Below are 16,837 nucleotides of genomic sequence, written 5' to 3'. Positions count from 1 at the left end.
TTACAGGCAGTGGTGAATCTCCCTGTGGGTACCTCTGCAAGGGAAGCAAGCACCGGCTCTTAACCACTGAGCCATCCCTCCCACCCAGATAGAACTCTTTAGTTTTCTCTTTTTTTTTTTTTTCTCCTGGAGACAGGGCTCTCACTATGTAGGCCAGGCTGGTCTCCAGACTTACCACCACAGGCAGGGATTCTAAATCCCCAGTTTAGAAGAACAAACAGGAATCCAGTTTCTCTGAGACCAAACCAGCCTTAGCTCCCATCCCTGTCGCCTGCAATTTGTCTCAACTGTCCCCAGCTGCTGGACTGTTGTCCTCTTTCCTGGCGCTCACCTAAATCACAGAAGCCTGCTCTATGGAGCCCGGTTCTGAGGGCGCAAAGTGCCTCTTGGCAGGAACCACCCGGCTTGAACACATGTTCTTGCCAACGTTCCCTCCCCCGCACCCCGCAAGTGTGGTGCCGGAGGGGCCACGGGGAGGCTCAGATTGGCTCGAGGATCTGGGGGTAGGAGCCGATCGCCATTTGTGGGGAAAGCTATTTTGACATATTCTCGAGATGTGATCCAAAAATAAACGAAGCTGAGGGCTTCCAGAGGGCCGAGTGGAAAAGGCTTTTGCTTTCACACCAGCCAAAACCGAGGTCTGTGACTCTGGGCACAGCTATTTCGGCCAGTGAGCCTCCATCTTTTTTTCCTGATGGAAGACGTTTTATTTGAGTCACTCGGCAATAACCTCAAAAACATTGCCCAGGTGCTGGGATGCATGGAATGAGAATGAGACCGGCCTTGCTGAGGTCAAAGCAGGGAGGGGGGCGGGCTTCTGGGGGATGGGCATCAAAAAGGGGGTAGGAGGAGTTGGGTGCAGTGGTAGGGTACTTAGCTGAGCACACAGGTTCTTCCTGTGTTCTCTACCCCAACCCTGGGATGGGATGAACACACAAGGCTGAAGAGGTATGTGATGTGGCTTTAAGGTCTACCGGTACCAGAAGTGTTTCCAATACCAGCTCCTGCTCTGAACACCTGCTCTGCCATGCGCAGTAGTGCGTGACCCCATCGCAGAGGATGGCCGTGAGTTCAAGGCCAGCCTCTGACCTAACCCCAACTTTTGGATAAGAAGATCATTAGCAGTTCAAGATCCACTCCCAGCTACAGAGAGCGAAGGGGTGCCTGGGATACACAAGGACCCCAAGGAAAGGTGTTTCAGGTCACTTCACGGGTGTCCGATGGCTCCAGGGTTCCCTCCCTTCTCTGACACTTGCCCCACTGACAGGCTCTGTGGTGCTCACAGCAGGGCCTGGTACTTGATGTCCCTAAGGGGGCACAGCAGGGGACTGTCCTCTGATGTTCATCTCAGCAATCAGATCAGGACTCACTGAACTCAGCCTGGGCTTTCTCTTCTCTCCCCAGGCCACTCAAGGCAGGGTGTGGTGTCAAGGACCTTATGCTGTTGCAAAAATCCCCTCCTTGGGTTCTTGTTAGACAAACACAGCTTCTTGCCTTTCGACCGGAAGTGTGGCACCTGGACCAGCAGTGAATGCTAATGTACTGAGCCTGAATGTTGGCTTGCATGCCTCATAGCATGGATGCTTGGCTTCTTCCACTGACTTTTTTTCTCCTAGCCTCAAACCTTCTCACCAAGTCTAGAATCTTCCCACAAATACCTCTTCCTGTCCTTTGAGACCCAGATGTCCCACAGCCCTTCATTACTCTCTACCTAAGTCAGAAACTGGTGCCTTCCCCACCACCCAAGGTGGAAACGGTCACACCAATGGTCTAATGGTCTTACTGTGACAGTGACAAAGCTAACAGGCTAATTCAGTGGGACCCCTGTTAACCAGGCTCTGGACCGCAGGCTTCCTAGCAGTCGCTACAAGTTGGGAAACACTCAGGTCCCCTCTTTTGAGGCCCTGCGCTGTCAGCCTTGGCATGTGTGTGGAGACTTTTCTAGAAGCTAGGAACAGTGCTGGGCTGCTCTCTTGCCCAGGGTATGCAGAACTGTAACCTCACAGCAACAACAGCTCTCCTGCTGGCCCGGAGCCGGTGACACATGACACAGGGACGGGTTATAGCTCTGGGAGGTGACAGACGGGTGACTTGCGGTTGAAGGTCACAAGTTACTAACAGTGTGGGCCTCTGCACACCAGCGCCATCTTCAGGGCTTGTTGGTGGGTTTTCCTTCTTCATTATTGAGAGGAAATTTTCTTCGTTTCTGTACGCAAACCCATGCGGCTAAGGCCCTTACACATTTAATCGGGTACATTAACCCTGGACCAATGGCAAACAATGAAGTCGAACCTTTTCTGCTGACTTCTGTACAATGCAAGGTTTCTTCTTTGCCAGGAGAAAGGGCTTGAAGGGGGAAGGCTTGTGGGGTGAAACTTAGGTCAGTTCCCAAAATGTATGCACAATGACACACAACTGTGAGGAAGCAAAGCCATGCGGGGCGCTGCCTCAGGCCCACAGCAACACAGGGGTGGGGTGGGGGTGGATCTCCTCCCACTGCAAGGGATGACTGTGTCCCCGGGAGGAACTGCTTTCATCCACCCTGTGAGGTTTTCTTGATTGATAAGGAGGGCACAGCTCACGGTGGGCAGCCCATTCCTAGGCAGGTAGGCCTGGGTGATTTAAGAGAAATGGCTGAGCAAGTGAGGGACTATAGCCAGGGAGCAGCCTCTCTGGTGGTCTCCATTTGAGTTCTTCCTGCCCCATCTTCCCTGGATGGGAGACTGTGACCTGGGAGCTGAAAGATGAAGTGAACCCTTTCCTTCTGCAGGTTGCTTCTGCTCGGAGTTGGCTCACTGCAGCTCAGCAACCAGAGTATGTGAGGTTCACCTGCAGCTCACCCCTCCCTCCCCCAGAGCACCGAGGCGGTGCTCGAGACGTCCCTTGGTTCTGCCTCTCTCCAGCAGGAGCTGCTCTTGCATGGGGGAAGCTAACAGAGACTCAGGACCACCAGGACCAGGCAGTGTGAATCTTGAAGGCAGGAATGCTGCAGCACCCCCCTACCTCCACTCTACTGGGTTGCATGCACGTGTGGCGCATGCCTGTAGTGTCGGCACTGGAGGTAGATGCACTTATCGAGTTTGAGGCCAGCATGGTCTACATAGGAAGTTAAGACCAGCCAGTGCTACACAGTGACATCCTGTCTCAAAAAGAGAAAAGGCTGAAAATCTACAACAATACCAGACCACAGCAGTGATTTCCACCACCAATGGTGGTTTATTCTGGAAGTTTCTATGTATTACATAGGTATTAACACCCTTCTTGCCCCACCCCCTTCAAATCCAAATAGTAAAAACAAAAACAAAAACAAGGACATCATGCACAAAAACCTCTTACCCCTTTTCTCTAAAGCCCTAAAACACGTCACTTCCTGTGGGAAGCCTGTGAAGGCCTTGTGCTCACTAGACTCCCAGTCCCTCTCCAGGAAAAATGGCCAAGGCTCCTTCCTGCTTCCTCTCAGGGATTTATTGCCCAATCATTACGCATTATCATCCCCACTTGACACCTTCTCAGCACTTGACTGTTGGATGCATTTTTCATTTGGCAACAATTCAATCTGGCTTTGCGTGGGATGTGTAGTGTCAGAAGCAGCAGTATTGATGCTCAGGCTCAGAGGGAAGAGCGAGCGAGCTGTGCATATTCCTGGAAGAACTCACACTGGAGGCTGAACAGGGCTGTGAACAGGGGCTGCGCAGCTAGTGCGCTCATGAACGTGGCCCACTTTTCAAGTCTGTGACTGTCGGCCAGAATACAAATGTCCCCAGAGACGACCCCTCTGCTTCGGAGTAGGTATGCATGACGCAGAATCACGCAGCACCCTACATCATCCAGAAACCAGATCCCTGGGGCCTGGGTGTGCCGGAGACAGCATCCCACCTATCCAGAGGGGTATGCCTTAAGGATCTTCACGTCGTCCACAGGACGGTCCTGGGAGTTTGTTTCCACCATGCCCACTCGATTCACCATCCCTATACCCTGGCACACTCGGCCAAAAATGGTATGCTTGCCGTCCAGCCATTGCGTGGGGGCCAGGGTCACAAAGAACTGGCTGCCATTGGTGTCTGGTCCTGCGTTGGCCATCGCGAGAATCCCAGCCCCTGGGGACATAAGGAGAGAAGAGCATGAAGGGCAGCCCCTCCGGTTGGCAGAGCTGCAGCACTGTCACAGATACAGAGGACTTCACCCCGCTCTGTCACCACTGCCAGGACCCACAGCGTCCCTTCCTAGGGGCAGAAAGGTCTCTTCCTGCACCACCCCAGCAGCCCTGAATGCCTCTGCCTCCAGCTTGTCTTGTGCTGTGCCTCACTAACCACTGGCCCACCTTACCCACTCCTCTCAAGAGCCCAGCAAGGCCTTGCTTTGCTTGGGGGAAGCTCCAGACAGCCTTTGCTTTATGAGACTTAGCAAGGAGTCCAGGACACAGACCATGCTCAGATCTGCTAAGGACTCTCCAGAGGCACTGTTCTCTTTCATCTGCCAGGGCACTTTGTGGCGCCACAGCTGGACAGCTGTCTGGCACTGTGCCACGGTGTCAGGCACTCACCTTGAATCACAGCCAAATGAGCAAGCTTTCAACACACACTCCCTGTCCCACCCACCCAGCCCGAGTACACACTCACCAGTGAACTTCAGGTCGGGATGAAGCTCATCTTCAAACTGTTTGCCATAAATAGATGCGCCACCTCGACCTGTCCAATCAGAAGACAAGCGATGAACTGCCCAGCCTACCTCACAACAACAGCCTGAGGTCAAAGGACATTTCACAGTCCAGGGATGGGAAAGACAGTGAGCATCCAACCCCCAGTACACACATTATAATGTTCCAGTCACTAACCTCATGCAGGTAAGACAATGCCATCTGCTTGTTAAGTTAACGTTCACTGGTAACAATGTGCAGGAAACAGAGTATCTCAGCTAGAGCACCCAGGACCCTAGTCCAGCGCTAGCCTACCACAAACACCGCTAATCACCACGCTTTGCTGTGCCTTCCAACCCACCACTCCAGGCACCTGTTGTAGAAGGACCTGAGATGACCGCTGCCTCCCCTGGGGGTGGGGGGGTGTGACAGAAAGGGAAAGCTATCAGCTTAGGGAGGTGCAGCGATGGCACTGAGACACGTACAGTGGAACAGGATCACACGGGCACAGTGCACAGAGAAGATGGGGTGGGCAGTAAAGGTTAGACGGAGACTTGTGGCCAGCTAGCAACTCATCATGGAAGGATTTCAGAGCAGGAACTCAAAAGGGATCTAAAGGCAGGAGCGAATGCCAGGGTCATGGGGTATGGCTAGATACTGGCTTGCTTCGCTTCGCCAGCCCCCTCTTAGGACCACCAGCCCAGGGACTGGGCCATCTAAAATGGGTGGGCCTTTCTTTCCACAGCAATCACTAATTAAGCAAATGCCCTTATAGGCCCCCACAGCCTGAGTTTATGGAGGCATTTCCCAATAGTGGTTCCCTCCTCAAGTGCCTCTGGCTTGTGTCAGGTTGACAGAACACTAGCCAGCCCAGGAGCCTGAAAGCCACTACATAAAAGCTACCATAAACATTAAGGCACAGGCCAGTTAAGAGCTGGATGTGGCAGGAATCTGACTTTGGGCCAGGACAAGGAAGAAGCGCAGGCAGGAATCTACTTTTAGGCTAGAACAGGGAAGTAAGTGGGATCGGAGTTTAGGGTGGAACAAAGAAGTAGGCATGAATGACTGGGCATGAATATGACTTTGGGCTAGGACAGGGAAGTAGGCTCAGATATCTTGGTCATCCTGATAAGCCTTAGAAACAGTGAACACGGTAGTGTAGTGACAGTGACGGTAGTGACATGGGACTTTGTTTATTGCCTTGCTGTTTCTTGACTATTTGTGTTTATTGTCTTGCTTGTTCCTCAACCTAGAACTGACCGTATTATTTGCATGTATTTAAAATGGTATAAAAGCAGATTGGGAAAAAATAAGCCTGTCTCACTCAGCCTTAGAACTGGCTGAGGTCAAACTACAAAGTTGTCTAATTGTCTTTTCTTTTTAATCCTCGCTCCAGCCCTGGAGAACCTGTTGACTGACTGAGCTGGCTTGGCCAGCTGGCACAGAATGGAGACTATAAATAACCAAAGAGACAAGAGGATGGCGCAGGGAGGCCCTTACATCTCTCAACAGCTCGGGACAACTGGCTGGGTTTTCCAGAGCACCATTTACTCAGAGCTCGCTCTCCTTTCACAACCCTGCTCAACCCTTCGAGGTTCACAGAAAAGGCCAGCAGGACACCTGGTGCTGACACTTCTGAAGGCACATGGAGTAGGGGAGAGGCGGTCAGGCAGGGAAGGACGAGTGTCCTCAGCAGTGGACCCTGTGCAGACACTGTCAGCAGAGCGAGTGCCCAGCACAGGCCCTGCAGGCTGGCTGTGGCCTGGCCCAGACAGCTGAGTGACATGCTTCTGGCCTCTGGGAACATGTATCCAACATAGAGATTGCAGATACATAAAAAGGGCCACTCTGTTGCCCGACCCTTGTCAGCTAATGCTCTGCAAATGTCTTTCGGATGGTGTTTTTAATTACACTTACTTATTTATGTGTTCATGTGTGCGTATACTCTCTATGGTGCCCAAGTGGAGATCAGAGGGGTCTGTTTTCTCCTTCCACTTTGTAGGTCATCGGGCTTGGTGGCAAGTGCCTTGACCTATGGAGTCCTCTTGCCATCTCTTGATTGTGTAAGGGGGAATCTGTGAGGCATGGAGGTGTTTACGGATGGTCTGTGCTGTTCTTTTTTTTTTTTTTTTTTTAAAGATTTATTTATTTTTTACATGTAATACACTGTAGCTGTCTTCAGACGCACCAGAATAGGGCATCAGACCTCATTACGGGTGGTTGTGAACCACCATGTGGTTGCTGGGATTTGAACTTCGGACCTTCAGAAGAGCAGTCGGGTGCTCTTACCCACTGAGCCATCTCACCAGCCCGGTCTGTGCTGTTCTTACAAGATAAAGCCACTTGACAGGCGGGCAGTGGTAGCTCTGGCCATTGACACCAGCACTCAGGAGGCAGAGGCAGATGGATCTTTGAGGCCAGTCTGGTCTACTGAGTGAGTTTCGGGGTCTCGGCACAGCCAGGGTTACAGAGAAACCACGTCTCGGGAGGGAGGGAGGGATGCTAAAGTCTGGCTGGGATGCTGGCTCAGTCACTTGACTGTGCTGCGCTCTACTCTCAGGACTAAGTCTCCACCAATCTAGAACTTCCTCTGCTTGCCAAGACCACCTGAGATTGACTACCTTACTACCAAGACAGCCGCTGGCCCTCTGGTCTGGACCTGTGGCAGCCTAGCCTGGTCCTGGCCTCACCCGCGGCCAACAAATCACCATGTACAGTGACCCATCTTCCTCTGCGTCTCAGCTGGAGAACCAGGTAAACACATAAAGCTATTTCTAAGACTCTCCAGCACGTCCTCCCCCCAATCCTGCCCCCTGAAACCCCCAAGAGGAACAGACTGACGTCGAAGGCACGAGACACTGCTACATCCACTCCAGTAGTGACAAGCGCGACAGGCCCCGAAAACCTGGGCACTGTCCTGAGGCGAAAAGTTCACGGAAACTTAGTCTCCTGGAATCGTGGCATCCTGTATAACGAATGCTCCAATGTCCTTGCTTTAGTTGGTAAACGGATCTGTGTGCTTTCCCTTAATATTGCTTTATTACAAGTGCTCCTAAGGATTGATATTTTAACATATAGCTAAGTTAGATTCTAGGCAGTCCTTGATCCCCGACCATGGGCATGGATAGCTAAATCACTGCCCTACACAGGAATTTACCATTATCTAGGAAGGAAGTTTGTGACCTAAAGAGGAACCAGAGTAGATACTTAGAACTATAGATAGCTGAGTTACACCTATATACAAGTATTTACAATGGCCTAGGGGGAAGGTGGACTATACAATAGACTAGAGTAGGAACGAAGGCAAGGGCAGGCTAGGCTGCCACAGGTCCAGACCAGAGGGCCAGTGGCTGTCACTGTCCCCTGGGCATTCCCAGGGCTTTCTCCCCACCTTCCCTGGCCTCAGACAGGGCGGCTCCTTTGAGACCAGCTGAGGCTGATGGCCCAGTTCTGTCTCACAACACAGCCAGGCCCTCTCTCTCCTTAGCATTTCCCTGTAGCTGTTTCTCATCTTCCTTCAAAAGCGGCTTCGGGCCTCTCACAAGGCCAAGATCAAAAGCAAGAAGTTAAGGGGGATGGGGGAGCAAGCTCAGGTTTATTAAACTGTGGGAGAAACAACACAGCCACAATCGCCACCTCTGTTAAAGCCCAAAGCACCCCAATGATATACCCACTTAGTAACAACAGTGTACCAAACCACTGTTAGAGATTACCCACCAAAAGTACCCAAGGCTACCCCTGTAAGGCAGCCTACAGCTACAAATGTCCTGTCTCAGTTTTCCCTTCCTGTCAGCACATCATTAGGATTTCCTATCTTAAAATCAGAACAGAACCCCAGCTGCACAGTCCCTCAGTGTCCTACGTCCCCTTCACAGGCATAGGCTTATCTCCTCTCTCCACTCTCCCTGACCGGCTCATTCCATCCTGAGGACTCTCCACACACTTGTCCCTTGCTCTCCCCCAGGCCTCCCTCGGTCCCCAGCAGCCTCTCACAGCTGGTGTCACCCCCCCCTCAAGACTTCCCAGTGCTCCCCTGTCCCTGGCAGCCCCTTTTCCATTGGTACCTTCTTTCCTAGGCCCATGGTGCCCTGAGAACGCACCTCTTCCCCTCCCCGTTCTCTCCCCCTGTAAATCTCTGAACATCTGACCATGCCTGGGTGTCTGCTTCCCAGGGATCACACTAACCCTGGTCCACACTACAATGTCCAGCCCTGCTCTGCTCGCCCACAGGCAGCCTCATGATGGAGCAGCTGGAGGGCCCTACACTGCCCTGCTGCAATCCCTCCGTGTGCATCTCACCACATTCAGAACTAGACCATCCACATTACCATCCCAGAGGACAATCTGTGCTCACTGCCCCCTCTGTGGTCATTGTCGTCATCCTCCCTACCCCACCCCACCCCTCCAGTTCCTGAACTGTGTCTTGGCAAGCGTTGTGGTCTACAGGCTCTAACTGGCATTCACTCTGGCATGTTTCTGCCCCAACCCTGGTACTCAGAGCAAGTCAACCTTATCAGAGGTCTTTCCTACACGTACCACAACCAGCACGGTTCCACCCTCCAGCCCAGCAGTTTTGAACAGGGGTTGGCTGTGGCCCTGCGGATCCTGGTTCACGTCAGGAACAGCTTTGGTTGTCATAACTGAAGGGTCTACTATCTAGCGGGTGGATGCCAGGCCAGGCCAGCTGCTGAACATCCTTCAGTGCCAGTCCAGCCCACATCAGAACCCTCTAGCCTCACCTGATAATGTCAAGGTGGAGACGCCCTGCCCTGTCCCCAGCAGTCACTTGACAGTACACAGCCCTGCTCACCTACTGCCTTCTGTCAGGGCTATCTCCCTGCTGGACCCCGGCCCATAGCAGCCAGGCCCACAGAGGGAGTCTAGCAGGTACCTATGAAATGCTAAGTAAATTAACCAAAAGAAATGATCTTTTGAAAGGATTCTGTGCTAAGGCTTTGCCTACGGCATTTCCAACAAGAATCGCTTAGCTGTCACCATAACCCTGGGACAGCTATGGACAGCCATATCCCCCATCTCCTGACAAAGAGCTCTGCAAAGTTACCTAACCAGCTTGTGTGACAAGTGATCATGTGGGGCCAGGACACTGGCCCTGCAGCACTCACTGCCTGGCACCTGGACGTGATCCTGCCTTGCCAAGGATCCCAGCTGGATTCAGCTTCTCAGGTATTTTGTGTCTTACTCCAGACACAAGGGTCCCTGTGCCAAGTTGAATCTGACTGTGCGTGTCAGCCTGCACCCTTGGTTGGTGGGCTTTGCATTACCTGGCCCACCTTACCTGACCCCATGCCTTGTCCCACTGACGAACGATCCATCGATCCATCTACCTAAACTGCTCCTCTCCTGTTCCCATAGGTGCACTTCAGAGATGAGGCCTCAGAGTCATCCACTACAGACAGACTCAAGAGTGAGCGGTTGGTGGGATCCCAGCACAAACCAGTGACTCTAGAGCGGCATGCTCTCCTCCACGCTTCCCTGCGAGTTTATCAACACTGCTCTCGGCTTCCCAAAAGTTAAGTTGTACGATTCCTTCAAGGCCCACCCACAAGGCCTCCTCTCTGGTCTAGCCCCACTCCATCGAACCAGCCCCTCATTATGATACACACAACCTGCCTGACATACACAAACCACAGGACACCAGCACAGAGTCGCACAGTCACAATCTCACCCCTTTCCTGCTTCTTACACGGAACGGCTTGTTTCCTGTGGAGCTGGGAGCTCTATATAAGGAGAAGCCTGGGCTTCTGTGCTCAACACTCCTCAAAGGCCCTGGAAAGACGGGATACCTAGTGGACTCTAAGCAAGTATTTGCTAAATGAGTGAAATTAACAATGGCCTTACTGTTTCAATGGACAGGTTCTGTGTGTTCCTGGGGCTACCAAGAAGACTAATAGAAGAGGGGGCCACCAAGCACAGTGACCACGTGTGATCCAAGGCCAGGAACAGAGCAAGATGGCCTCCCAGAGGCACTTGACCGGGTGGCAGATCCTAACTGGAGGTGAGGAAGGGTAAGCAGAAACAAATGAAGGCTCACAGAAAGTCCAGGAAAGGGCTGGTAGGTTATCTCAATGTGGGCAGTGCTCAGCATGAGATGCTGGAAGCCGAGAGCAGCTGTCGAGGACTGGTTCCAGGAAGGTCACAGAAGAAAGGTTTCTGAGTAGCCAGGCTGCAGACAGCGGAAATGCAGAAATACACCAACTTGCTGCTGAGAACCTGCACCGTTACCTGCTATGTACCTGAAACACAGAAAAGCCGTGTCTTCCTTGGCTGGCTGGCTGGCTGGCTGGCAGGCATGCTCTAGTGCCTGGGGTTGAGGGGAGGGGAGGGTGTTCTCTCCTGCTTGCTTTTTTCACAGACCTGCTGGCTGACTGTGCAAACACTTGTTATACTTGAGGCTGCAGCAGTATTGGAAATCCTCTGAGTGCTTCAATTTCATTAAAAGCACATTATGGGGCCGGATGTGGTAGCACATGCCTTTAATCCCAGCAACTTGGGAGGCAGAGGCAGGCAGATTTCTGAGTTCGAGGTCAGCCTGGACTGCACAGAGAAACCCTGTCTCAAACCACTCCCCACCCCCAAAAGTACATCATGGAAATGTGACATTAGGAAAGAGAGCAAAGTAACTAGAGAGACCAGGAGGGCACTGCACCAACAGTTCACTTCTGAGTCCCTTCCACTCACTGAGCGTGGATTCTCAGCACTGTGTTACAGATAAAATCCACTTCATTATAGCAAGGAGGAGAGAGTGAAGCACCTTGGCGCACGCCTTTAATCCCAGAACTCGGGAGGCAGAGGCAGGTAGATCTCTGTGATTTCAGGGCCAGCCTGATCTACAAAGTGAGTTCCAGGACAACCAGGCTACACAGTAAAACCCTGTTTCAAAAAACCAAAGTCAGGAAGTCAGGAATCAAGCCTGCCTTGCCTGGATACCCAATACAATGAACAAAACACAAAGATTTTTTTTTTTCCAAAGGCAAAAATAAAGAGAAACAAAGAAACAGCCTGGTGTGGGGAAGTACACCTGTAATCCCAGACTGGGGGTGGGGTGGAGGAGCAGAGACAGGCAGATCTGTGAGTTCCAGGCCAGCCAGGGCTACACAGGGTTTCTTGTCCCTACACAGACCAGAGGACTAAAGCAGAGCCAGGCCCTCAGAAGTCCCACACCCTGCATCTGAGAAGCCAACAGAGGGCGCCAGCGAGCAGCCTAAGCGCCACCCAGCACATGGAGCTGGCTGTCTTCAGGGCTATACTTGGGGGATGAGCCTGGGGGTAAAACAGAGGAACCCTGGGACATAATTTACTGGCATCTGGGAAGACAGGAGAGAAGCTAGCCTGACCAGGAGCTCCCAGTTCTCTTCAGGCTGGGATGCAGCGGAGAGCCAGCAACCTTGAATTCACAGAGGGCAAGATACAGAACACCAAATAAGTCTGGATAAATGGCAGGAGTCTACTTATGCTGTACCCAAACAAAAGCAAGGTGGGGACAGGACACACAGGTGCTGCAAGGTGGGGACACACAGGTGCTGATACCAGCATCAACAGAAAGGGCACGGGAGGTATGGGACAGACCACAGCAACAGTGGAGGACAGCAGCAGGAGGAGGGGGAGGGCCATCAAGATGTGCAGTGCTCAACAGAGGGTGAGACACTAATGAGTCAACAGCTCAGACAGGAGACGAACACTGAGACAGACTGGAACCCAAATGACCCAACAAGGCACTAATGCAGCTACTGAACAGACCATCTAGAACAGACACAACCGAGAACCAAGCAAGACAGAGTGGCAGTGGTGGCGCACACCTTTAATCCCAGCACTTGGGAGGCAGAGGCAGGTGGATTTCTGAGTTCGAGGCCAGCGTGGTCTACAGAGTGAGTTCCAGGACAGCCAAGGCTACAGAGAGAAACCCTGTCTCGAAAAAACAAAAAAAAAGAGATGGTCTGAGGGCTTCAGCGAAGGCGGGGGTTACAGGAAAAACCTATCTCACAACAGACAGACAGGAAAGAGCAAGGCACAGCACAGCACTTCCCGGAAGGAGGGCAGTAAGGATGACCGGGAAGTGCTCCCACAGGCTGAATTTGTCAGCAAATTCTTCAACCTAAGTAACTTGCTGGGCTGAGGCCATAGCATGGACAGTCGAGTGCTGCACATGTGCAAGATCTCAGCTCCCAGAACCACACCAACAGGACCTGGGGTGTGCACGTGTACGCTCATGGGAGCTGGGGATGTCTCCCGACCTTTTCATCGGCAGCCTACTCTGCTGTGTCCATCTAGCCTGCATGGGAACGGCCTCTCCCTGATCTGGGCCTGATCTCTGTTCCTCCATCTACTCTCTGGGCAGCAGCCTGAGTGACCCCGGAAAGCACAGACCAGATCCTGCCGCTCTACTCAAAACACAGCAGTGGTCACACTCCTGTGACATGCTTCCTTCTGTAAGGCCCGCTAAGGGCTCCGCCCCCAAGGTCAAGGTCCCAACTCTCTTCAGTCACACTTCCATTCTACAGCACCCCATGGAGAACTTTTCTGGCTTTCTACTAAAACTGGCTCTCCACCCATCCCCCCCTAGTCTGAGAGTAGGCGTGTCTCTGCTCATTTGCTCACAGCTATATCCCTAGAGCTTAGGTCACGGACACAGAGCGGCCTCACATCTATCTGGTTTTTTACTGTTTTTGAGACAGGATCTCTCTATGTAGTTCTGGCTGTCCTGGAACTCACTCTGTAGACCAGGCTGGCCGAGAACTCACAGAGATCCACCTGCCTCAGACATCTGTCAAATGAATGAGTTGGAATAAAGGAACACAGTTTTATCCTCCAAGACTGGGGACTGCCTGTTTTTCACTCCTGACTGAACCAAATCCATGTCTCACTGCAGCGGTTTCGTCTGCTCAGGAGCAAAGACAATTTCCCAGTGAGTTACACACATAGTAGCTATGAGGAGGACAGACACTGTCAGCAGAATCAGAGACCAGAGCCAGCCATGCGCCTGAAACCCTGTGAGGTGGAGGCAGGAAGAGCAGGAGTTCAAGGACACCCTGGGCTACACTGACACCCTGGTAGTGGTGCGTGGAACTTCTGATGCAGTCCCATGCTGGAGGTGGGGAGTGGGCTCTACTGAATCGGTTGAGTGCTTGCCCAGTATACTTTAAACCCTGGGTTCAATCCCCGGCTCGACAAAGACCATGCATGGCAGTAGACGGTCAAGCTGTGGCTGCCTTACCACCCAGTTCCTACCCAATGGTGGCTTAAGTGTACCTGTGCCTGTCGGGTCGCCGCCTTGGATCATGAAGTCCTTGATGATCCTGTGGAACTTGGTGCCATTGTAGTAGCCCCGCCGAGCCAGCTCCGCGAAGTTCTTGCAGGTCTTGGGCGCATGCTTCCAGTACAGCTCCAGGACGATAACTCCCATGCTGTGGTGGTGACAGAGCATAGGTCAGCGCAGGCGGCAGCCCCCAAGACTCCTGCCGTTTGACTGTGCGAGATAGCAGCTAACTGCGCCCAGAGTTCATACTCAGAAGGGAACAACCCAGGAAGCAACAAAGCCACAGCCAATCACTGGAGCGTGACATGCAGGACAGCTTCTGGCATACAATGTTCTAAAGCAAAACAACCATAAACAAGCCAACATCCTAAAAGCATGTGCCGATGCTCTGAAACTAACCCCGAAAAAGGGGAAAGTCCTCACGTGACATCTGTAGATGTAATAAAAAGACATTAAAGTATGAGTAGTTTATATACATTTGCATCAGTCTGGGGCTTAAGCTGGGCAGAAAGCAACCAGCTAAGAGAATGTTCAATAAATATTTCCTAGCTTACTTCTGATCAGGTAAAACATATCACCTATTGAAACCAAACTTGAACAGAAAAATAAAGCAGCCCTTGTGTTAAAGAGTGGGTCAAACGGGTGGAGACGACTCAGCTGCTAAGAGCATGTCCTGCTCTTGGGAAGGACCACACTTCAGATCCCAGCACTCCACCAGAGGGCTCACAGCCACCTGTACCCCCATCTCCATGGTTTCCAATATCTCTGGCCTCTGAACTCATGTGCACACACACATAATTAAAAGTCAAATCTATATCAAAAGATGGCCTACTAGGCCATCACTGGAAAGAGAGGCCCATTGGACTTGCAAACTTTATATGACCCAGTACAGGGGAATGCCAGGGCCAAAATGTGGGAGTTGGTGGGTAGGGGAGTGTGTGGGGGGAGGGTATTGGGGACTTTTTGGATAGCATTGGAAATGTAAATGAGGAAAATACCTAATAAAAAAATTAATTATAAAAAAAAAAGTCAAATCTAGAGCTGGAGAGATGGCTCAGTGGAGAGATGCTCTCCCAGAGGTCCTGAGTTCAATTCCCAGCAACCACATGGTGGCTCACAACCATCTGTAATGGGATCTGATGCCCTTTTCTGGTGTGTCTGAAGACAGCTACAGTGTACTCATGTAAATAAAGTAAATAAATATATCTTTAAAAAAAATCAAATCTAAAGAGAATGTGCAAAGCAAATACTCAGGCTGGTTACTTCGAATGTCCACACACACCCATACAAGTGCTTTTATTCTCTTCTCCTAGTGCCTTTAAGGATAAGACAAGGCAGGGCTCCTGCTGTACGTTACCCACTGAGCTCTGGGGAGAATCTGTATGGCCCAGGTTCAGGAGGTCCAGCAATGTGAGCACTCTGTAGAGCTGGGAGCAAGAGCAGTGGTGTGTGCCTTCCTAATGTCTACACTCAGGAGCCAAGGGCAGACAAAATGGGGCTCAAGTCAGTAGACAGGGCAGACCAGGCTCCAAGCAGGGTTCCCTTCAGTCAGTATGAAAACCAGGTTGCAGGTAAATCTATAAAATGAAGCATTTCTCTGCTAAAACTGGAGGGGTGTGTGTGATACAAAGCCTTCGGGACAGGAGCTGCTAGCAATAGTAAACTGAGCGCAATCACACACAAGGGAGGCAAGGCACTAGGAGGTGGCTTAATTTTACATATTAATATAATAAAATGTTAGGTAAGCAGTCTATTCTATCCAGCCCAGCCCAGCCCAGCCCAGCCCCTAGACTTCTGATCCTCCTGCTTCCACCTCCAGAGTGCTAGGATTACAGGCTTGTGCAACCACACCGAGTATATATGGTGCTGTAGCCCGAGCTTGGGGCCTCGGGCATCCCCAGCTCAAAGATCACGCTTGGATTGTGGAGAAAATTAATTTTCTTCTACTTCCAAAGAAATTTGTTCAGACAACTCTACTACTTGTCCCGTGATGTTTACACATCCGTCTCCTTCACCATAATATACTGTTTTATGTGTTTTCAAAAGTCCAGGTCCTACGCGCATGGCTTGTGTGATCAACACACAATTGTTGAGGGGAAAAAAAAGAGTGAGTGAATGAATGAATGAATGAATGAAGATGGAAGGTGGATATAGGTAAATGAACTAATGAACGGCGTGGGAAAAGGACAGCAGGTAGAAATCGCCGAGGTCTCCACGATGTTGGAGGGGCTCCCCCGAGGTCCCTTGAGAACTCACAGGTACTCCGGGCCGCAGCTCCGTGCGTGCGGACAACCTGCGAGTCAGGCCGGCCTTTCTTAGCCTGGCCACTACGGCACGAACCCGCGTCTCCTCGGCCAATTCCTCCCCCCTCCAACCCTCACCTAGTCTCCAGGTAGACGGTGGGCGGCTGCCAGGTGTCTGGGGGAATCGCCGCCATGCTGAGCGAAGGTATTCCCCCTAGCAATCACTACTTCCGGCGGAGTTCACAGGGGACCCGTCCCTGGGCACACACTTCCGGTTCCCGCCGATCCGCCGGTTTGCGTGCCAGGATTTAGGGCGCTGGGACAAGAATGACAAAGGATCCTTCTTTCCAGGCTGGGAAGAGGGTTGCAAGTCGAAATGCTCAGTGCAGGGACTCAGACAAGTGCAAGATTGTCCAGGGGCGATTCGCGCCACGCTCCGGAACGGTGATTGGTCTGTTTTGGCACGGAAGGCGGGAACAATCTTCTTCACTCTGATTGGAGGGCTGGAGAATTTCCTAGTTCCCAGTCTTGGGTGACTCGGAAACGAGCCATACTATCTACTCCGTGCCCCTGGCTAGCCTTGAACTCATAAAGGTCCGCCTGCTTCTGTCTGCGGAGTGCTGGGATTTAAGGAGTGCACCACCACGCCCAGCGTCTATTCCTTAAAGCAATCCTGTGGATGAC

The 16,837-nt window shown here is 51.9% G+C and overlaps 1 protein-coding gene across 1 annotated transcript; it reads right to left on the bottom strand.

Annotated features, from left to right (window-relative positions):
* Positions 1 to 3,193: 3,193 nt before the first annotated feature.
* Ppil1 (peptidylprolyl isomerase like 1) lies at positions 3,194 to 16,581 on the bottom strand. Its single transcript, XM_021149208.2, has 4 exons — positions 16,292 to 16,581; positions 13,904 to 14,058; positions 4,620 to 4,688; positions 3,194 to 4,097 (listed from the first exon to the last, which is right to left on the bottom strand). The coding sequence occupies exons 1-4, from the start codon at positions 16,345 to 16,347 to the stop codon at positions 3,877 to 3,879; spliced, it is 501 nt and encodes a 166-aa protein (XP_021004867.1). The 5' UTR covers positions 16,348 to 16,581; the 3' UTR covers positions 3,194 to 3,876.
* Positions 16,582 to 16,837: the final 256 nt, after the last annotated feature.

The sequence above is a fragment of the Mus caroli genome, unplaced genomic scaffold (genome assembly GCF_978045245.1).
Source record: "Mus caroli unplaced genomic scaffold, Mus_caroli_1 scaffold_18, whole genome shotgun sequence".
In the NCBI taxonomy this organism is placed as follows: Eukaryota; Metazoa; Chordata; class Mammalia; order Rodentia; family Muridae; genus Mus; species Mus caroli.
The sequence above is the reverse complement of the archived record's forward strand: the minus strand, read 5'-3'. Positions and strand labels throughout refer to the sequence as shown.